Source organism: Halichoerus grypus, chromosome 2, assembly GCF_964656455.1.
Source record: "Halichoerus grypus chromosome 2, mHalGry1.hap1.1, whole genome shotgun sequence".
NCBI classification, from domain to species: Eukaryota; Metazoa; Chordata; class Mammalia; order Carnivora; family Phocidae; genus Halichoerus; species Halichoerus grypus.
Window position 1 is genome coordinate 63,930,252 of NC_135713.1, and position 22,635 is coordinate 63,952,886.

General features: G+C 57.7%; 1 protein-coding gene across 3 annotated transcripts in view; it reads left to right on the plus strand.

Annotated features, from left to right (window-relative positions):
• The window catches only part of UNC5A (unc-5 netrin receptor A), a 60,585-nt gene that overhangs the window by 24,214 nt on the left and 13,736 nt on the right, over window positions 1–22,635 (plus strand). For all 3 annotated transcript variants that reach the window (XM_078066905.1, XM_078066904.1, XM_078066906.1), the window contains exon 2: window positions 20,498–20,719. In XM_078066905.1, coding sequence (XP_077923031.1) covers window positions 20,498–20,719 — 222 coding nt within the window. The remainder of the gene's footprint in view (window positions 1–20,497; window positions 20,720–22,635) is intronic.

The following is a 22,635-nucleotide window of genomic DNA, read 5'->3' on the forward strand; positions in this document are numbered from 1 at the left end:
GATTCTCAGTTAAACATCTTTTGGTTGCAGTATGACAGAAAACTCAACTCAAACAGACTTAAACAGTAAATGGATGTTATTGACTCTTGTAACTGAAAAGCCCAAAGGTATGGCTGACTGTGGGCAAGGCTTGATCCACTGGCTCAAACAATGCCACTCGGCAACTACTCTCTCCGTTTCTCTGCTCTGCCTTCTGTGGCGTTGGCTACATCCTTGGTATCCTCAGGGCAGCCCCCAACAACTCCCTACTCTCCTTGTCTTGGTAACAAAATGACTGCAGCAGCCCAACCCCTACATCCTGGCCCCCACATCATTCATTGCCTGGCTCCCCTGCCTCTCCCAAACCAATCACCAAGTCCAGGACAGGAAATACAATTGGTTTAAGCCAATCAGGGCCCACTCCTGGAGCTGGTGGGAGAGTCATTTCTACCCAACACACACAGCCGAAGGGAGAACAGCAGGAGATCCCCAGAGAAGTGGTTTGGGGCAATGGGAGAGATGGAAGCTGGGGAGGAGTCAGCAGGTGTCCAATCACTGAGCACATTGTTTTCTTTTCTGCTTCCCTGATGTTGTCCCTGCTGCTCCCCTGTCGTCTCACCTGCTGATACCCTGTGCCACCTTCAAGGCCTTTCTCAAATGCTACTGCCTTCCTCACACCACTCCTGTAACTCCCGTCAGGAAGTCATGTCTACCTCCTCTGATCCCTCACTGCACTTAGCTCACTTCTCTCTTCAGTCTTCTCCCCACTCCCTGATCCGCAGACAGTGAGCGGAGTGGACATGCATCCCAGGGCACGTGTGCTGGATGGAACTGGGTGATGGATGGCCGCTGTCATGTTGGCTCAGTGGGGTGGGATCACAGCATTGCTGATCCACAGACAGGCCAGGAGGACCGGCTGGCTGGGCAGGCCCAGGGCCGTCCCTCATGGCCATGTCCCCAGGGCCTGGGCTATCCCTTGCCATCACCCCCCATGAAGGCTTGCACTTGCTCAGTCTATGGGTAGAGTCTTTGCCTCTGAGGCTGTCCGGGCAGTGCCAGTCTGGATGTGACAGGAAGGCACACGTGCATGGAGAAGGTGGCCTGGCCTGAAAGTGGAGGCACTTGGGGGAGGGTCCAACACTAGGACCCAGGACCCACCCTGGGCTCTTTGTCCTCCTGTGGTTTCACTATCTCAAAGAGTTAACCTTCAGGCCTGTCTGGCATTGGTGGGGGGAGTTGGTGGGGAGAGGGAGGACTTGTGAGGAACCTGCTGTCCTAAGAGAGGTGGGGCACTGGAGCAGATTGTGGGGGGGGGGGAGCACAGCCACTGTGGCGGGGGTGGGGGGCAGACATGAGGTAGTGCAGTGACAGGAGTTGGGCTGTGAATCCGGGAAGGGACCAGAGCCATTATTCCTTCCCACCACCAAGCCTTCCAGCTTACCTCAATGAGGTAGCACTCACAGTTTCAAGCCCTTGTTTTAATAACCAGTTGGGCCCAGCCAGGGGCTGACCACATCTCTTCATTTCTTTCTGTTTAATAGGGACCCTCACCCTGTCCGGGAGCCGCTGATCTGGAGTAGACCTCAGGGTGGCCAAGGGCTCAAGTGAGGGACAAGAAGGGATTCCCTGTGAAAGAGCTGGTGGGCAGGACAAGAGGCAGGCTTCTCTCCAACCTGGCCCCGGACCTCCCTGATGACCATCTTCTAAATCACTAAACAAGGGGATATATTACGTCCAGGCCAACTTCAGAGAAATCTCATTCTGCAGTGGGGCAAATGGGACCAGATGACAGGAAGACCTGCCCAGGTGACCCCACATTGACAGCTTTGCAAAAAGAAAGGCAGGTGGTGGCGGGTTTGGTGAGAGCTTCCTGCTCTTCCCCCATCTCGCCGTCCTCGTTGTTGTACCCAGTCCTTAAGTGGCCAAGGTGGGGAAGGCTGCCGCCCTCTGATTCCCTCCTTCTGGATATTTGGGCACGGGTTTCCTCACTGGAAACCTCCAACCACAAGATAGAAGGTGTCTCAGTCCATTTGGGCTGCTATAACAAAAAATACCACAGACTGGGTGGCTCATAAACAGAAATCTCTCTCTCAGTTCTGGAGGCTGAGAAGTCCAAGATGAAGGCGCTGACAGACTCAGTGTTTGCTGAGGGCCTGCTTCCCGGGTCATAGATGGCTGTCTTCTCCTTGTGTCCTCACATGGTGGAAGGGGTAGCAGGCTCTCTAGGGTCTCTTTTATGGGGGCACTAATCCCATTCATGAGGGCTCCACGCTAATGACCTAGTCACCTTCCCAAGGCCCACCTCCTAATACCATTGAGGATTAGGATTTCAACTTATGAATGGGGGGGTACCCCACAAACACTCTATAGCAGAGGGGGGCAAATGACTAGGCATCGAATACATGCCATGTGACTTGGTTGTGCATCGACAGCCAAGGCAGGCAATGGGAGTGTTCTTTCCTCTCCCACTGAACTTGTAAGGTCCTGAGGTCCGATAGCACAGTAGTGATCACAAAGCTAAAGCTGTAGGAGGCGCCAAATGTCTGCTCCAATTTATTTTCTTCAAGCCACAGAGCCGCTCAGTAATACAATTGTGGGTGCCATTTACAGCCTGGGATGTGCCAGAGGCTAAGGGACTTGTAGGGGGCACACCGCTAGCCAGAGGTGAAGCTGGGACTGAAACCCAGGCCTTCAGCTCTCAGGTCAGAGTTCTGGCCCCCGTCCCAAGCCTCACCCAGGGCTCAACCCAGAAATGCTGTGAGAGGCAACATAGCCGGGGCCTTAGGATATGCACCCGGGAGCCAGACTGCTGGCTCTGTCACTTCTAGCAGTGTGACCTTGGGCAAGTTACTTCACCTCTCTGAGCCTTAGTTTATCACCTGTAAAATGGGAATAATGATAGTACCTAACTCATGAAGTTGTTGAGAGAATTAAGTGACATGTTAGATATGAATAATATGGTACGTAAAGAATTTCTAATGAAGTTAAGCACAAGCTTACCATATGTCCTTGCAGTCCCACTCCCAAGAGAAATGAAGACCTGTCCCCCAAAGCCTATATGTGAACGTTCACAGCAGCTACGTAATCACCGAAATCTAGAAATAGCACTGGCGAATGGGTAAACAGGCCGTGGTACATTTATATAATGGAATACTGCTCAGCAATAAAAAGGAACTAACTACGGATTCAAGCAGCAACACCGATGAACCTCAAAAGCATTGCGCTAAGTGAAAGAAGCCAGGCACAAAAGGCTGCATACTGTATAATTACATTTCTGTGACATTCTAGAAAAGGTAAAACTATAGTGACAGAAAGCAGACCAGTGGTTGCTGGGGTCAGAAGGGATTGATAGTAAAGGGACTATAGGGAACGTTTTTAGGGGGAACAAAACTGTTTTCTATCTTGATTGTGGTGGTGGATACACTTGTCAAACCAAATCAGACTGTAGATTTAAAGGAGGTGAGTTTTATTTTATACATTAAAAAACCCCTGATTTTTAAAAAAGATTTTATTTATTTATTTATTTGAGAGAAAGAGAGAGAGCAGGAGTAGGGGCAGAGGGAGAGGCAGAGAATCTCAAGCAGACTCAGCACTGAGCGAGGGGTGGGGGAGCCGATATCAAGACCCTGAGATCATGAACTGAGCCAAAACCAAGAGTCAGAGGCTTAACCCACTGAGCCAACCAGGTGCCCCAGACAACCCTGATTTTTAAAAAGCAGAGCCTGGGGCATAGTAAACCCTATGTAAGTGTTAGCTGCCATTATTATCATTATTATTCCTCTTCAGATGGTGATTACCCTTGGAAGAGTCTCTGCATTGGTGGTTTGTCCCAGACCCACCCTGGCCCTGCGTCACACCCACCCTCCTGCTCAAGCTGGCAGGGGAGGACACGATGGAGAGTCCTGCCCCCCCCCCACTCTGTGCTTACGGATAGACCGGATAGACTGGGAGGGGAGTGGGGAGCGCCTGGGGAGGGCGCTTGGCTGTTTCCTGAGTCTGGTTTCCCTCCTGCTGATCCTGTGAGGCACTCAGTGACACGTTAGCGAGAAAGATGCCATGAGAAATAAAGTTTGTTATGAATTATTCTTCTTGGGGCTAATTATAGGCACAGAGGATTATTTACAGAGGCATGAGGCAGCAGGGAGGGAGAGGCACTCGGAGGCGAGGCGTGGAAATGCGGTGGAGGGCTGGAGAGAGTTAAGCAAATGGGGCTGAGTTTGGGGGAGTAAAGGCACTTTTTAAATAAAAGCTCTAACTAAACTCAGGTCCACGCTGATGAAAGTGTCTCAACAGACATATCAGAGGTCCCAGGCTTTGTCATGTCCTTGAGACAGACTGGGATGGATCCCACAGGGCCCCGGGGTTCCCTGGGTGGGGTGTGGGGCAAACATGGAATCCCAGGGGGTTGTGGGCCAGTGTCTGCACCATTGCCCAGCCCTGCTCTCTTCTCCTGGGCTTTTCTTGTTCCTGTCCGGCGGATGGTTATTTCTACCCACTGAGGTGGGGGCGGAGGCCAGACTGGGCCAACTGTGGGCGCCCACTGGTTCTAGTGGGCCAGTGAGAGAAGGGGCCAGGGGGACTTGGGTGAACTGTGTTACCCCGAAAGAACGTAGCCAATCATGGCCCAGGGAGTGCGGGGCCTGGTATGGCCCCAGCTTCTTTCTTCACAGGAGGCAGAAACCAATGTTTGTGTGAAACTTCCTAGTCTTTAAATGTTGGTTTAAACTTACAAGACACATCTAGAGGCCTGTGGACCAGCAGTTTGCAGCTTCTGAAAGCCAGCCTGGCCGCTTGTTGGTCCATTTGGAAGACAGAGGCCCAAGCAGGTCTGAGGCTCAGCCACTCTGCGACCTACTGTACTCAGCGGCTCTCAGAGCACAGTCCAGCCAAGGACTCCCCGCCCAGGGCTCAGCAGACAGCGGTTGCTACACACATGGGGATGCCACAGGGTGGGTCGATGGCTCTCTCAGCCTGCCAGGGAGCACCGATCTTGCCCTCCCCTGAGTGCAAGCAGTGGGCTTTTCCAGTTATTTATGCCTGGCTGCATGGCCATCTATCCACTCAACCAGGCAGGAAATGACAGCGTCCTCTTCTGCTCCCTGTGGGCCAGGATGGGCATCTCCTTACCCCGCCCCCCAGATGCTCTTCACATCCATTCCTCTCTCCAGAGGCCTGTTCTAGGTCAGGCTGCTCCCTCTGCAGTGTGGCGACAGCCTCCACTCTCCTCCTACTTGCACAACAGAGCCGTCTCTACAGCCTTCCGATCCCATCGGCCCTGCTTTCCCACGTGCGTGTCCTGGCAAAGGTTCAAACCTTTTCTAATCGAACCTCTGCCACCACCGGATATGTCCTGCCTCAAAGTCTTTACTTCTGCCGTTTCCCCAGCCTAGAATGCCCTTTCCCACGGGCCCCTCAAGGCCCCTGCCTTTTCCCCAAGGCAAGTGCATCCCCTGCCCTCATCCCTGCAGCAGGGCACACACACTGCAGGCTGGGCCTGCCGACCACCCCCCGCCAGACTGAGCACCCCAGAAGCCCCACTGCAGTGCGGGGCTCGGGGCCTGGCACCGAGCAGGTCCTGCACAAACTGACTTGTCCCTTCACTCAGAAGCATATAGTGAGGGCCTCCAGTATGCAAGGCCCTGTTCTGGGTGAACGAGACAGACAGGCTGTCCACTCCTGGAGCTGCCCTGCTACTTCCGGGCAGATGGACAGCAAACAGGTCAAACAGGGAACCCGTCAGAGAGTGCCACAGGGACTGTTTGAGATGGGGCACTCAGGGAAAGCCTCTCTGAGGAGGTACCCTGAGCCAAGATCTGGACGATGAGGGTGAGCTGCAGATCAGTAGGAACAGCATCCTGGGCAGAGGGAACAGCAGGTACGACGGCTCTGAGGACTGATCTTAGAGTGCTAGGAGAACAGGTGAGAGGCTGGGGGTTAGATGTTGTTGGGGGGGGTGGGGAGACAATGGCCTGTGACATCTGAAGGACAGGAGAAAACGGGACGGGAGACGCAGAGCCAGCAGCTTTCCAGTTGGGGTAGTGACAATGCTATTTGCGTGGAGCGCTGACCATTTGGAGTGGCCACGCAGGATGGCTGAGAGGACGCATCCTGCAGGTACAGGCCCGAAGGTCCTGCTATGGGGATTTTGGAGTCTTCTGCCCTAAGGTGTCCGTTGAAGCCCGCCATTCTCCAGGAACAAGGAGGAAGTAGATCAGAGGGACAGGAGGAAGGGAAGAGCCTCAGCAGAGCCCTGACGGTGGAGGCCAGGAGGAGCTCCTGAGTCAGACAGAGGAGGCACTCGCAAGTGAGAGAAGGGGTCTCAGTGGAGAAGCGGAGACGAAAGCCAGACTGCCACGGGTCAGCCAGGAACAGGATGGAGGACAGAAGTAGGCCTGAGAGGGCAAGAGAGAGAAGGGACCCAGGCTGGAGAGGGGCAAAAGAGTTAAACAAGTGTTTTTCTTGTCCTTGATGGAGGAGAGTTGAGCATCCTTGGAGATCCGTGGGCCTTTGAGGCATTTTACACAGCTCGGTGACGCTGCCTCGAGGAAGCCCTCCTGGATGCTTCAGATCAAGCCCCCAGTTGTTCTCATGCCGCCAGTTCTTCTCTGCCAGAAATCTGACTGGGTTATAATCTTGGACTTCCTGCTCTGACAGCTAGCCAATGTCTGTCTTCCATAAGTGGGTGAGCTCCTGAGAGAGGGGCCTGGGTTTTGCCCTCTGTGGTAAATTCAGGCCATCACCCCAGGGCCTGGCGGGAGAGGCTGAGGATGCCAGGGAGCGTAGGCACGGTCCTGGGGTGGAGGCCCCAGAGGGAGCCGAGGCTGCTGGGTGGTGAATTGGCCCAGAAGGAGGTCATGCTGACCTTGAAGCCAGCAGGCCTGTGTGCTGTGAGCACATCTCAGCAGGGGGTGGACGTGCTGGGAAGCAGGGGGGCTCAGACATGACACTAGGGCTCTGCGGCCCGGAGCTTCCGCAGGAGAACCCCAAGCCTCCACCCCATCACGCTCCATTTCGCAGCTCTGACGGCAGCACTCACATTCTGGTTCGGGGCGGATGAAGGTCTACCTTGCCCACGCCCGTCTGCAGTTGGGCTGTAGCCGGCTGTATGCACCCAACAGCAGGACCAGGCCCTGGCTGGGTCTTTGTTGGATGAAAGGATGCTTAGATGACCCTCCCCATTCCCACCCAGCCCCTTTCTCCGGAATGGGGTTTGGCAGAGGGGCCCTGTGCACCTCAGGGACTGATCTGCTGTCCCAGCTGGTCCAAGCAGGAGGGCTGGGGTGTGCGGGCCCGGCATGCTGACCCGTGAGTCCTCTTCAGGGCCTCCCTTGGGTGGGGGCCCCCACCAGGGAACAGGAGCCGGGTGGGAGACCCTCGGCAGCCTTTCGCTTCCCTCAATTCATTAAGACCCGTAAATTTCTCATTAATATACTTAAAGTTCGTTTTAAGGGGAACAAGCGCAGAGATAATTGATAATAAACCCTCAGTTAATGCCCTCGGTTTACTGTATGTAATTTACATCCACAGATAGCGTCTCTCACTCCCAATTACCCATTTAGCTGTGGCGATAACAGCAGTTCAATCAGACCAATACCAACTTTTATATATTCCAGCCCGAGAGCAATAAATACCCACACAGGGAGACTCACTGGGCCCACTGTATTTTTTTATTAAGATTTAAATATTCATGCAATTATTAGTGATTTATTAAGAGCTAATGACCCCTTCAAGAGGCTCTAAATCTTCACCCACAGAGGCCCTGGCCCTCCCCTCCCCCTTTGCCCCTGTCTCTCATTGCCCCCTCCCCCCAAATCAGAGAAACGAGCTGCTCTTCCACAGCCCAGATGACATCATAGCATCACCCATGTTTCCATGGCTACGGCAGACAGGTGAGGTGGAGGCCAAGGACCAAGGTCAGGCCCAGGGAGGGGCTGGGCTTCATGAGGGTGGAGGCTTCTGCTCCCTTCCCAGCTGGACCTGGAGACTCAAGGATAGGACGCTGCCCCCCAGCCCCTCCACACCCCCACTGACTTGCAGCCTCCTCCAGGCTGGCTTCCAGGAGCACCCCCTCTCCACCTCATTCTGGCATTAGCGCAGCTCCACCCAACCCCAACCCTCCCCCAGATCCCTCCTACCCTCCCACTTGTCTGCGTCCGCCCATCCTTTAGGGGAGAGAGTACACCAGCTTCTCACTCCCCTGCTGCCCTTTCCTTCCTGTCTCATTTTCAAATGCTCCACCCCGATTGCATCAAGGATGAGAGAGTGTGCAGGGATCTGGAGCTCTGGGACTCAAGGCCCAGCGAGGGCAGTGGCTTGCCTCAGGCTGCACAGCAAAGCCCAGGCCACCTGTCTCTCCTTCCTCCATGTTCCCTCACACCCTCTCCCCTACCTTCCTCTAGTTCCCGCAGCAACCCCCTCCCAAGACCTTGGAGCCCATTAAAGGGGCAGGAAAGATAATGAACAAACCAGGAAAACATGAAATCAATATTAGAAGAAAAAAGTACAGCTGCCATTAAGTAAAATAAACAAGCTGGTAATTATTTGGACAGCGGGTAATTAAAATGGGGGTGAGGGCTCATTACTGTCTCGTCAGGGGTATGATGGGCGCAGCCAGACACCCTCTTCCCTGCTGGAAGTTCACAGCCATGCCTGGGCTCCGGCGCCCAGAGTTGGGGAGGTGGGGTCACCGTCGGGTGTTTCCTCTGTGGATGCCCGCCCCTCTCCACCTGTGTCTCTGTCTTCAGCAGCCTTCTCTGGCTCTCCGTGGGTCAGGATCTGAGGGCCAGACCCAAGGCAAGCAAGGCAGGGCAGCCCCTAACCCGCCATCTGCCCCTTCTCCTGACCCCACTGTTTCCCGGGGGGGGGGCGGGGGGCGGGGGGGGGCTCTCTCTTTCTCCAGCCCTCAGCCTCTAGGGGAGGGGCAGTGCCTGCAGGCCTCAGTTGAGGGTGGAGGCTTGTGCCGACAATTAAATCCCAGCTGCCTGGGGTGGTGGACAGATGAGCCTCCAGCCTCTGCCCAGACCCCAGGGGACTTCCTTCAGGAGGCCATGTTGCGGAGAAGTCCTGGGGAGAAGACAGGATGATGGGGTGCTGGCAAAGGTGGGAAGAGTCAGGGAGGAGGAGACCAGGAAGGCAGAGCAGTGACTGGGGGACCCTTACCCCACTGGGACCCCGGTTTCTTAGATCTGTAAAGTTGGAGGATACCTTGGACATTGTCCAGTCTAGCTTTGGCCTGCCAACTGGCTTGGCCCACAAGGTGTTTAAATGTTTAAATTAGTTGTCAACATTTTAAAACAGGAAATTTCACATAAAAATGGATTTCCAGCTTCTCTTCAAAGACAAAAACCCAGTGCCTCTTGGCCAGCCTGCCTGTGTAGTGGCAGTTGGCGGGGCTGGGCTGACCTCTTGGACAGGCATCTTTACTCTCCACGTCTGGCCCCCGCCCAGCCCCTGAAGATACCTGAGTTCACCACCCATGACCCTTCTGAGGCTGAGGGGGCAGTGACTTGCCCGAGGCCTTGTAGAGGCAGAGTGAGGAACGGAGACCCAGGCTTCTGATGCCCGGCCAAGGTCTCTGGCCCCTGCTCCCAGCAAGTATGTGCCCCAGGCCGGTTGCTGGCAGGATTAGAAATGACACAGCGCCCAGCCCAGAGCTTGCCGTAAGTAAGGGGGGTGCTTCGACTCAGCCACAGTTACTGCCTCGCCCCCAGCTTGCCAGTCCCTGAGATGGACACCGCTGAGGAGGCGGCTCACACCGGCTGCGTGCACTTAAGGGTGCGCAGTCTGATGGAAGAGGCAGCCATGGCCCCACCAGCCTATGTCAGTCGGTAATGCTCTCTCAGCCAGGAAGCCAGAGGGCAAGCCACGCGTCTCCTGTACAGAGAGGAGCTGGGGAGGCATCCCGGGAAGGTGACACCTTGAATTAGAAGTTGACAGGGCTGGTGGGCATTGGGAGTGAGTGGGGTGGCCTGCAGGTGCAGGGGAAGGTTAGAGTGAGGGGAAGGGTGCAGGCGTGCAGTGAGAGGGGTCGGTGGATGCACTGAGCTGGCTGTCGGGTGTGGGCTGATGGCCAGGATGAGGCTGCTGCATTGGGTGGGGCGGGGTTATGGGGAGCTGACCTTTACCCTGGTGGCCGGTGGAAACCGTTTCAGGGGTTTGAGGTGTGGGGCGAGATTTTCTTTCTAGAAATAGCACTGTGGTGGTAGAGTTGAGGAGGGCACCAAAGCCAGGAGATGGTCGTGGGAAGGCACGTTCTGGGCACTGCGGGGTGGGAGCTGAGGAGTTGGGTAGCCATACAGCAAGAGAGGAGAGAGGAAGCAGTGGGTGGGAGGGAGGCTGGGGGCACTCAGGGCGCTAGAATAGTGGTCAGGGAGCAAGAGGGCCTCGTGGCTCTGAGACTCCCCCTGAGACTCCTTGGGGGGTATAACCCTTCTGACTGAGAGTGATCCCTGGGCGCAGGAGGTTAGGGGGAGCCACTGAGCCCAACCTGGGACGTGCCTGGTGTGAGGTTCTGGGAGGCGTCCGGAAGCAGGGAAAGTAGAGGTCAGCAGTGAGGGGGGCTGGAGACCCTAGCTGGGGGGCCATGGGAACAGAGGCCTCAGGAGAGGCCAGAACACAGCAGGGCAAGCCACATGGTGGGGAACGGAAGAGGAGCTGGGGTGCAGGCTCGGGGACTGCTGGAGCTGCTGCTGGTAGGAGCTGGATCTGGACTGGGTTTTCCTGTGGGTCCCTATATGCAAAGAGGTCCAGGTGGGCTCAGCTGCCAAGAATGGGGTCACAGGATGGCTGATGACCTGTGGTCACAGGGTTACCATCATGATGAGGGTATTGACCCCAGCCAAATTTAGCCCAAAGGACAGTAGGCAGTGTTGTTATGTGTGTGTGTGTGTGTGTGTACGAGGCTTGGTGTGTATGTGTCCATGAATGCCAGAGCACTAGGCACAGCGAGTATGATTCTGGAGTGCTATGTGCCCAGGACTTCCTAGGTGGGACTGTGACCACTGGACACTCCATGGGGCAAGGACTCGAGTCTGTCTTGGGCACTGCTGTGAGGCCCGTGCCTAGCCCAGTGGCTGGCACATTGCATCCAGCACGTATTTGGTGAACGCACGTGTTCTGGTTCAGAGCTTAGGGCACTGTAGCCATCTGGCCTGGGTAGGAATCCATCACTCACTACTTACTTCACCTCTCTCTCCCTTAGTTTTATTGCCTAGAAGTTGGGATTCAAAATAGCTCTTTGCCTTCTAGAATTATTGTGAGGGTTAAATAAGAAAATCCATGTTCCGCTGAGACTGTGTATATGTGTGAGTGAGTGTGTGTGCGCACGTGCACGTGTATGTGGGTGGGCATTTGCTGGCCTTGGTTGTGGGCAGCATCTCACCGGCCAAGGGCACATCCCTGTGCGGCCGCCCTCTTGTGGCTGGGCTCTGTCCAGGGGCTGAAACTGCCCGGCCCTGTCAGGTGCACGCCCAGCCGAGCCAGGCGAGGGAGCGGTGCCGCTGCTCCGGCCTCCCCCATGGCCTCCACTCTGGCCAGGCCGGCATTAAACCAGTGAGATAGGAAATGCCACCCTATCTGGGACAGGGTCTTTAATTAAATGAATTGCCAGCAACATCGTAAAAATGCTGATGGGGTCATAAACGGCGCGGCGGCGATGCCGTTCATCATCCCTTCAGACTCGCCGGGGCTTCACCTGGCCTGGGGGTGGGACTGGGCACGCGGGGCTGAGGCACCTGGGAGCTCTGCAGCCACCAGGGCCTCTGGCGGGCAGGCTGGCGGGTGGGCAGGCCGGCCAAGGGAGAGGGGAGTGGGGGGGGCACCTTGTTTTAAGGGTGCATGTGTGCAACAATTGCACCACTCGTAGCTTAGCCCAGGTGGTTCCCTGGCGAGGGACGGCTCAGGAGCTGCCTGGGGCAGTGGGGAGGGGAGGGCAGGCGGCATCCTTCGGCCTGCTGGCCAGTCGGAGTTACCCTTGATCCACGGGCAATGTGAGAATCTGACCCAGCCTGGGCACTGATTGCTGAGTGACCTTGAGCAAGTCCCTCCCCTCTCTGAGCCCCAACCTCCTCATTAGGAAGACAGGTAGACCCCCACCCCGCCCGCCCGCCCGCCTGCCCAGAGCCCTCCTGGCCTCCCTCCCACAGCCTCCTGCCCTACAGGGAACGGTGCCAGGGATCCTGTTAGGTCCTTTCGGGCCAGGGCTGCCATAGGCCCTGGCAGGGCTCAGAGCTTGCGTGCTGACCTCCCGCAGAGCAATGGTGAGGAGGCTGGGCCAGCGCCCACTGCCCACCTCTGCCAGGTGAGGCAGGAGGAAGCTTGCCACATACACACGTGTGCACACGCACACGCACGCACACAACCACTACCACCCGAACCAGAAACATGCCCACAGCAACACACACTGTGCCAGCAGAAGATCCCATAGCAGGAGAAAGCCTTCCTTCCCTAGTTCTCTTTGGGCTGTGCGACCACATAATTACCCTGGATTCCATTCTATTTAATTGCAGCTTATTAAATTCTAACCAGCCAATTATCAGCCACAATTACAGCTTAATTCAGGGACACAATAGCTATTTTATCGTTTGTTAATCAAATGCTTATTTAGGCCTCAGCTTGATTAACTATTTCTCTGGCCCAAAGTGAGGCCCTGTGGTAGGAAGGGGCACTGGGAAGAGGCCCCTGGGACCTGTCCCCCCATCACAGCACTCCCTTCCTTGGCATCCCACTAGCTTCTAAGTCTCCTTCCCTGGTGGGTTTGGGGACCTTAGTGATGGTAGCAGTGTGACACTGAGTGTGGGCACTGGGTTGAGTCGGAAGACCCAAGTTTGTGTGTTCCTAAACTCAGCACGTGTTTATCAAGCACCTACTGTGTGCCAGGCCCAGGGCCGGGTTCTGGGACTGCAGCAGTGACCTGCTGTCATGAAACATTTCAGGGAAGGGGACACAGACAGTAACAAGGAAACAAAATTCCAAACAAGATGACTTCCAGTAGTGGTGAGTCCTACGAGGAAAATAGCCTGGGAAAGAGATGGGAGGCTAGAAGGGGCACCTTCAGACACGGTAGCTTGGAGGAGGTAACAGTGCAGCTGAGGCCTGAGGGATTCAAGGGGGCAGCCGTGGAAGAGCAAGGGGCAGCATGTTGCAGGCAGAAGAAAGACCAAGTGCAAAGGCCCTGGGGAGAGATAAGCTTGGAGGGCTTGAGAAACAGAGAGCGTCAGCACGTACACAGAGTGACCAGAGGATGGTAAGGTGGTCAGGGCCAGACCCTGGTCCAGTCAATGCCCAGAACCCCTGCCCTGTGCCTGGCCCGGGCTGAGAGGTGTCAGGAACCCACTCAGCCCTTTGTGGCTGGATGACCTTACGTAAGTCCCGAGCTTGCATTCCCTGTCTGTAGAATGAGGGGCCTGCAGAAAGCCCCGAGCGCAGCTCCTAGATGACACGCCTGGTGTGCGGCAGCCGTGGGCAGTACGGCCTGGCCGCCCCAGGTGTGAGGGTCCCCCACCCTGCCCGCTTTGTTCTTTGTGGTTCGGCCTGTCTGTGTCCTCCTCGTGGTGCCTGTGTCTGTCCTTGTGACCAGGCCCCTGCAGCCCACCGGGGAAGGGGGTGACTTCCCTGCGATCTTGGGGAGGTGGCCGCTGCCTCTGTGGCACTTCTGCGCAGGCATTGCCGTGGGAACGTGCGTGCGTGCGCGTGCGTGCGTGTGCGTGTGTGTGAGTGTGGGCCAGGGTACCAGCCCCCCACCCTGTTACTTCCACCTCGCGCACACTCCTAGACCGGAGAGCCTGCAGCTGCCTCCTCCCTCATTCACTGACCACGCACCCACCGGGCCAAAAGAGCCTGGCCTCAGACCTGCGCCCCCGCCTCCAGGAAGTCCTCGCTATTGGGAGCGACAAGCAGCGGCCCCAGAACGAAGGACGGAGGAGGGATGAGCCAAGGGGCAGAGCAGGGAAAGAAGAGAGGCCTTGGTGGGCGCCTCCAGCCCCCAGGCAGGGTGGCAGCCTGGTGCAAGGTCAGCATGATGTGCCCCGGATGGGAAAACGGAGGCTTAAGAAACAGCAGCGGGGGGCGGGTGGGGGAGGGTCCTGCAAAAGCCAAATGAGCCCCAGAAACAGCCGACAGGCAGCGCAGAGATTTGTTACATGTTGGATTTGGAAGAACTCTGAGGCACCTACCCCAGCTTGCCCTGGCCCTGTCCACCCCATTGTCACCTCCAGGCAGGTGCGTGTGTCCGGGTCGCGGCTGGGAACCTCGGGGTTCTTGGTGCGGCTCCCAGGTCTGTTGTCCCGGGGCCTCTGGCCCACCATTCCTCCGTGGCCCCCACGTCCCGCCGCTGTCTGCGCCTCTCTGACAGCAAGCACGGCTTCGTCCCTGCTTACCAGAGCCTCAGGGAAGCTCCCTCATCGTGCAGTTGCCCACGTTTTAAAGACCAGTAACTCATGAAGCAATCTCAGGCCGTGAAGGTGCAGGAGAGCAGAACTCGCCATTCCCCTGCATGTCCGCACGACCCCCCCGCCCCGCCACTGTGGCCCTGGCTTTCTGTCCCAGCCACCTCCCCTGGACCCTGCGCACGCGCTCTGCCGCCTGGGGTCCGGCACAGGTGCTTCAGAAATCAAGTTCCCTTCCCGTTGATTTCTTTGATTGCTTGCTGGCTTGCGGGCTTGATTGACGGATGGGAGGGCCAGCAGAGCCAGCTTCCCGTCAGATCTGAGTATGTGTCCTCCACTCCCAGCCCTTTTCTCTGGGCTCTGGGCTCATTCAAGGGGGTGATGGTCACCAGGCATTCAACAAACACCTCCTGGGCACTCGCCATGTGTCACATCCCAGCCAGGCTCCAGGGACGTGCAAAGGGATGCCACCATTCAGTCCCGGCCTTCAAGGTGCTGACAGTAGGGAGACAGACTCATGAATGGTGACGATATGAGGTTTGAGGCACTGGGCAAGTTCAGCTGAGCTGTGGGAGCACAGAGGAGGTGTGGCCCACTCTGGCTGGGGGTCAGGGAAACGTCCCAGGGGAGGAGGTATTTGAGCAGGCCTCGAAGGACGAGTAGAAGTCCCCCAGGCAGAGGGACCTACCAGGCCTTCAGGACTGGCCCAGAAGAAAGAAAGGTTCTCTTCCCAGCAGCCCAACCCAAATCCCATCTGTTCACGTGGGGTGACCTGTCCATCTGGGAACCAGTCACTGTCGGATGCCCACTTCTGGGGCCAGCCCACCTGGACTGAATGAGCATATGGCCTGAATGGGATGGGGAGAGAGCATCCTCAGCAGAAAACCAGGTACTCTTAGCCAGAAGGTGAGGGAGGCAGAGCCTGGCATGCAATGTGCACAAGCCCTTGAGGAACTGCAGAGTCAAGGTGCCATCCCGCTGGGCACACTTGGAGGGAGGCCCTAGAAGCAAGGCCAAGGCAGCTTATTGCCAGGTGAAGGGCACGGAACATTAGCCTGCGGCACTCTCTTCTCTCCCCCCGGGCCTATGAAGCCGAGACACCCAGGCGCCATGGGGACCTACCAAATGCCAATCTCCGGGCAGGCAGTCTGGGAACGTATGTGCCCAGGGGTCTGGGGGCTCAAAGCTGAGTAAACGGGCAGGAAAAGTTCAGGCTGGAGAAAGAGAAAGCCGCCAGGGCCCTGGCTCCCTCCTCCACCCCATTTCCAAGCCAGAATATTTCTCAAGAGCAAAGCAGGGACTTGTGGCTCTGACCACCAGTACTCCCGGGAGGATGGAAGGAGCGGGTGGTAGCAGGGGCGAGGCTGCGCTGGGGAAGCAGCGCTCACGTCTCCCGGCTCGATGAGGCCAGATGACACCCTGCCCCCACCCCTCCTACCCCACTCCCAGGGACTCAGTCTTTGCTCAGAAAATATGAGTTCATTAATAGCTTGATTAATCACACCTCATATTTTCATGGTGCTTTTAAAAATAAAACACTTGAAAGCACTTTCACACCCACCCTGGGCCTCGGAGTTACACGGGCAGGTCTTACCATCCCAGGCTGCAAGTGAGAAGGGGGCTCAGCCTCCGTGGAGCAGTGGGGCGGCAGCGTGTGGCCCTGCGGGAGCCCACTGCCTGTCTATAGCTCCGCCTGCGGGCCTCTCTGCACGACCGCTGGCTCTCCATGCAGGACAAGAGTGAAGTGGCCACCCTTGGCAGATCTGCTGAAATTCAAGGGAGAAGAAGGGGTAGTCATTCAGTCACTCAACAAACACTCCATCAGCATCCTGGACTTCCGCCCCAAGCAAGTACAACAGTGTGCAAACTATTCTGAATGTACCCTGGAGGGAGACTCTGGGGACAGGGGTGGGCACTGGGGCAAGTGACAGAGAGTGTGGATCCAGGAAGGCAACCCAGAGGAAGTGGCACATTTGCTGAAACTTGAAGGCTGGGTGAGAGTTCCCAGATGGACCTCACGGGGCAGGTCTGCCATGGGGTCCACTCCATCGGATGCTCCCGCATCCATCTCCCCCCACCTGTTCATGCAGGAAGACCTCATCATTCCCTTGCACACAGCTCTCCAGAGGCTCCCATTGCCGTTGCAATAAAATCCCAACTCCTTACTGAGCCCTAAAGACCCCAAGTCAGGCCCCTGCTCCCTGCCTCCCATGAGTCTCCCTGCCTCCCCTCCACTTTGGCCATGCTGACGTCCTCGCAGGCCTCACACATGCCTGGCTGCTCTCCGCCGGGTAACCTCTGCTGCTCGCTTTCCCGGAAACCCTCTTGCATCGGCTCTGGCATTCAGGGCTCCGCTCAGGCATCACCTCTGCAGAGATCTGCCCCGGGCCCTTCTCCCCTCCACAGCCCTTGCAGCCACACCCTTTCAGAAATAGCACCCCTTTTATCTGAGTCATAAGCCTCAGTCACATCTGGAATCCTCGATTTTGTTTTGTTTCTCCAGCTTGGAGAGCAGGGACTGTGTTTGTCTTGCTCACTGTATCCCAGAACAGGTCTGGTACCCCAGAAGTATTTGTTGATTGAATGAATGAATGAATGAATACATTTCAGGTCATGGGAGCACTATGGGAGGGGAGGGAGTCTGTCCCAGGCTCAGCTCTGGCCAAGCCCCCACCTGCCTCCACGTGCACAAAGATGAACCTATGTGGTCTGCCAAGCCCTTCTCCCTCGTTGTTCATTGTGCAGGAGATGCTGGGGACGGGGACTGCTTGGAAGGTTGCTCCCACCCTTAATGGGGCGTCCAGAGCAGGGGCGTCAGCTGGAGCTGACAGCCCTCCCGAGACAGGTGGGAGGCAGCTGGCCAGCCCCAGGGCTCACTGGAAGTGGGGTTCGTGCTTCGGGGCCTGAGCTGCATGCAGGTGACCAAGAGCCCATTGGGGATCTGCCAGTAAGTGAAAGAGGTTTTCTAACTGATTTCCAGTAAGGCAGCTGGACCACGTCCTCTGCAAGTGGGAGAGCCTTGGCTGGGGCCTGGTGAACAGAACCTCTGGGGTGCAGAGCCGGCCAGGCAGTGTGGTCGGTGGACCCTGTGCTGGGCAGCCTTCCCGCAGCCCCCGGCGGTCCATCCGGCAGAGCAGTCCTTCCCGGCGCATTGCCTCGGCAGCTCCGAGGGGCACCAGCAACAGGTGGCCCACTCCCAGGCCCCAGTTGCTAACGGCGGCACCAGGCAGCCTTGAGCCGAGCAGCAGCGACCAGGGAGGGATAGGCTGGCTGAAGACAGAGGCCTTAGCTGCCCACTTGTTTCTCCTGCGTAAGAGCTACAGCACTGAGGCCAGGCCCTGGATGCAGAGCGGGCAAAACGATATGTGTGGTTTCCTGGGCGAGTGAGGAGGGGGACCCCTCTTTCCAGAGGAAGAGACAGTAGAGCTGGGCCCTGAGGAGAAGGTAGAGAAGTGCTGGCAGAGGGGGGAGAAGGGGTGTTTGAGGCACAGAAGACCGTGGGCAGAGACCTAGAGGTGGTGGAGGACCAGAGACCTAGGAGGGATCAGTAGGTGTTTCTGCACAGGAGCGCTGGAGAGCTGTCTGTGCCAGAACAGAAGACTCAGGGATGCCAGCCAAAAGCCCTTGGCCCCATCCTGAAACACCCATGGGAGTCAGGCACACAGTAGAAAGTCGAAGAGGCAGGCCTGGGGTAGGGCAACAGGGAGTGGTGGGGACTGTGGCAAACTAGAGAGCTTGTGCCTTGTGGGAAGGATCACCCATCACTGGGCCCTGAGCATGCACTGCTTGGTGTTATCTTTTTTTTTAGACAAGTACAGGATTCACGTCAAAGAGAAAGACGCTCACTCTAGTGGCCTGTGATATGGAGGGGGAGAGACCCGCGGCTCATGCTCCGCCTTAGTTCAGGCAAGAGGCCTAAGTGGGACAGTGAGGGGTCAGGCAGATCACAGGTGCTGACCACAGGGTGGAGCACATGGCCGGCTCCAGGGCCAGAGGAGGGGAAGCCAGCTCTGGCCACCCAGGAAGCTTCCCGTAGCTCCAAGAGGACATCCAGTGGGGCCTGAATTTACCCCTACCCGTGGCCTTAGAGTGTCCTTGGTAGAGGGCATAGCTGCAGCCTGGAGGGTGCCCCCTGGGTCCACCCAGTAAATGCCTCCCCTCAGGGTGAGGAGGGGGGGCCGCACCAGCGTGGCGTGATGGAGGCCCTGGAGAAGTGAGCTATGTCCCTTATTGGTCACAGTACATTTATTTTTCATTAGCAGTTAAATGCAGACATGAGGGATTGCGCTGGGTTCAGCGGGCAGCTGACGTGAGCAGTGCTCAGTGCCGCGATCAGTAGGGAGGCTAGAGGGCCACTCACTGTCCGCATCCCCAGCCGGGACCCCTGCCCACCCAGCCCCGAGCCAGCAGGCAGGCACCGGCCATTGCATCGAGCCTCCGCAAGGTGAGGCGCAGGGAAGCCTGGAGTCTGCCACTAAGGGTCCCATCCCCTGCTGGAGCCGGTGACCCCTGCCCCTCCTGCAGATGCTGTCTGGCTGAGTCAGAAGTGCCCTCCACCTCCCCATGTCCCTCCCACACAAGGGCATGACTCCCCACCCCCATCCTGAGGGCAAGGCATCGGCGGCTCTGTGCCTCAGTTTCCTCATCAGCCCTCAACCACGAAGACATTGCTATGAGGGCTGCTGAGCTGAGGGAGAGGAACCCTTTTGCCATCAGAAATGCAAAACCACTAGGCCCTGGCAGCAGTCGGCATGGGCCGACCACGCACAGTGCCTTATCTCTTCCTCACTATGGCCCGAAGAGTGGGGTGCTCCCTCCAGCAGGCGGGGAGATGGGTTCGGGGTGGGGTTGTGTGCCAGGTTTCAGCCTCTTGGCTGGCATTCCCAGGACACCTGCAGGACCAGGCACAGATCCCCTCCCCAAAATCGCAATCTTGGGGTGGAGAGGGCAGACTCCCACCTTGGAAAGAGAGGCCCTGTGCAAACGGCAGAGAAAGGGCAGTGTGGATACCCTCCGTGCAGAGAGGGAGCCAGGCCTTCTTGGGTTAGAAGCCCTGTGTGGGTTTTGGACTGCCCCCCAAAAATGGTAGATGGTAGAAAACCCAAGAGGCCGACCATGTGAGGCCCCTCCAGACTCTCCCGAGGGGCAGATGACAGAATGGCTAATTCACCCAAGGTCGCCGCTAGCAAGGCACAGCATTGGTCTCTGAAGCCCAAGTTCTTCCCTCTCTACACCCAGAGGCCACGGTTGATTTTAAGAGTGGGTTGTGGGGAAATCACAGTGGCCCTGAGGGAAGCCAAGCTGTTGGGGGCCTGTTTGGTGGGCAACGGGCTGGAGGCTGAGGGTAGCCCCCCTCCATCCTCCCACTCCCTCCCAACTCACCCTTCTCCACCCTCCCAGGGGTCCTGCTGGTGCAACAGACCGTCAGACTGCTGTGGGGGCTTAGCTCCGCCAAAGCCTCAGAGCCGATTACCTGTGTCATTAGCAACAAATGACTTGTGGGATGGTTGTGGTTTTAGTTAAAATTAGAAGCCCATATTCAGGTCTCCTTGAAGGGGCAGGACCTGGCCTAGGTCCCTCAGGCTCCCAGACACACTCTCCTGTCCCTAGCACTGCCACCAGCACCCCCTTGTTCCCCCTCGCAGCTGCCCCCTCACCTCCTTCATCCGCATGCTATTTTTCTGAGCACCTCCTACTTCCAGGGGCCAGGAATGCAGATGAACCCAGAAGTGGCCCCAGAGGCAGCCTGGCATGGGAGGAAGGGACCCTGCCCACCTGCCCTGCTGGGGTCCTCTCCTTCCTTCCAGCATTCTCTGGACCTCCGGGGGCAGTGGGCTGCCTCCCCAGGTCCCTGAACTTCTACCTGAGTAACAGTGAGCCCTAACTGCCGTTGTCTGTGGAGGGCCCCTGAAGTGCTGGGACTCCCACCCTTGTCTCATTTCACCTCTCCATAGTCTTCAGAGGTGGGTGGGCTCCCCCCATTTTACAGAGGGGACACTGAGGCTCAGGCCTAGATTTGCTGGGCTGCCTTCCCACGGCCCAGCCCCAGCCTCCGAATGGGCACGTAGCCCCCAAGGGCCCTGAAAGCCTGGCCGAGGCCCCGGCTCACCTTCCCGCTTTGCCCCCCGCTGCAGGTGCCCAGCAGAGCGCCACGGTGGCCAACCCGGTACCTGGCACCAACCCAGACCTGCTCCCCCACTTCCTGGTGGAGCCCGAGGATGTGTACATCGTCAAGAACAAGCCGGTGCTGCTGGTGTGCAAGGCCATGCCTGCCACGCAGATCTTCTTCAAGTGCAACGGGGAGTGGGTACGCCAGGTGGACCACGTGATAGAGCGCAGCACGGACGACAGCAGTGGTGAGGCCAGGCTGGGCGGCCAGGCAGGGCCAGATGACGGGGAAACGAGTCTCAGCCTCAGGGAAAACGGAGGCCCAGAGAGGGGCTTGCATTACCTCTGGCTGCACACCTGGGAGCAGGAGGCCAGGATGTCGCCAGCCCCGTGCCCACCACCCAGCTCCCCAGAAGAGGCAGGACTCCCACACCTAGGACCCCCTGTATATACACCGAGGCCTTCCCCAGGAGGCCCCACCCTCACCAGACCTCACCACTTGGTGGGGGTGTGAGTGAAAGGGAAGCCCCCTACAAATGCCCCAGGATGCTCTTCTTGGAGGGGCAGATTCCCCCCCGCTGCATCTGAGCCTGGGCTGGGCCAGGGGCAGCCTGGTGAGAGGAGCCAGCGAAGAAAGGGAGTTCGGAGGGAGGAGGTCCCAGATGGTTGAAGAGCTCGCAGACCTCATACTCTGTGATTGTTTGATCCGTGTGCCCCCGTTCACTCATTTGCACATTCCCTAAGCACCCACTTTCATGCTGGCGACACAGCCACCACCCTCTGAGAGCCCCAGCCCTGCAGAGAGGTGGGCAGCACGGTGGCCTCTCTGTGAGTCCTGCGGGCTATGGCAGCGGGAGGAAAGCAGGACTGAGGCTCCTCGGGGGAGGTGGCATGGAAACGAAGTGGTTATGACAGCTGGTCAGAGAGAGGAGAGGGGACCGGCATTCCAGGAAAGGGGCTGGGCATGAGCAAAGGCTTGGAGTCAGAGAGGCGAACGTGCTGGTCAGGGCCAGCAGGGAGGGTATGAGGTGTGCACAGGGAAGAGCGGTGCCATCTGGAAGACTCCCCCATCAGGCTCTGGAGTGCGGTCACAGGCCCATGGGATTTCAAACTGCCAAGTGGTATGGCCAGAGCTATGGGTGACACTTGGGGCCCATGGGGGTGAGGGGACTGATGGAAGAGGCAGACCCAGTGACACTGAGGAGAGGGAGGCAGTGAGACTGAGCTGAGACGTGGAGGGAGGGGTTCCAGGGACAGCAGGCAGACTCAGGAAGTGCCCTTTCCATGGGACACCCCATTCCCTGCCCCTCCCCTGGCCTTAGGCAGCAGGTGGGCAATGGGGATGTGAGCAGAGAGCCCTTGCTTGGGTCCCAGCACTCCCCAAGGGCAGGCCTCTCTTCCTCCTCACTAGCTGGACCCCAGTTAAGTTTACTTCCTCTCCCTTCACCCTGGCACTCTGTGACGCTCCCACACATGAGGAGCCCGAGACACACAGCACACACCCGTGGGGGCACGGCCACCAGTGTGAGGCCAGAGCTGTGGTACGACGAGGACAGGCTGGCTGTGCCCAGGAAAATTCATACTGTCAAGGCAGGCGAGGGAGCTCAGACCCAGAGGGCTGGCCCAAGCCGCCAGGCAGGAGGGTCTGGGTAGCCCAGGAAAGATTCCAGAGGAGGAGTAATTTCCAAGCGGGAGTCTTAAAACCTCCTGGAACGAGCATTTCGCAGGCCGAAGGGCCGGAAGTGCAAATGCAGGAGTGGCGGACCAGCCTGCCGAGACCCAGGTATGGGCAGAAGGAGCCCTGGGGGGCAGGCAGCGGGACATAGGGTTGCGACCACACCAGAACCTTGGAGAGTTGGTGCTGGGCAGAAGGGGACTGGAGGAAGGGGCCCTGCCTGGGAGAACTTGGAAGCTCTCACAATAACCGGGATGTGAGCAAAGGTAGCCGTGAGTTGAGGCAGCGGGTGACTTCGTCCTCAGAACCAGCCTGTTGTGTTACAGATGGCTCTGACTCATCCAGGGCCCCAAAAGGGTTCCAACCAAACATTCAGGTCCCTAGAAGTCACACCTGACTCTCCCCTAGCAGAGTCAGCCCGGGCTGGGCTCGTTCCTGCCAAGCGCTGGCTCCCCAGTTCATGACCCTGCCCAGGCCCCTGAGCCCTGC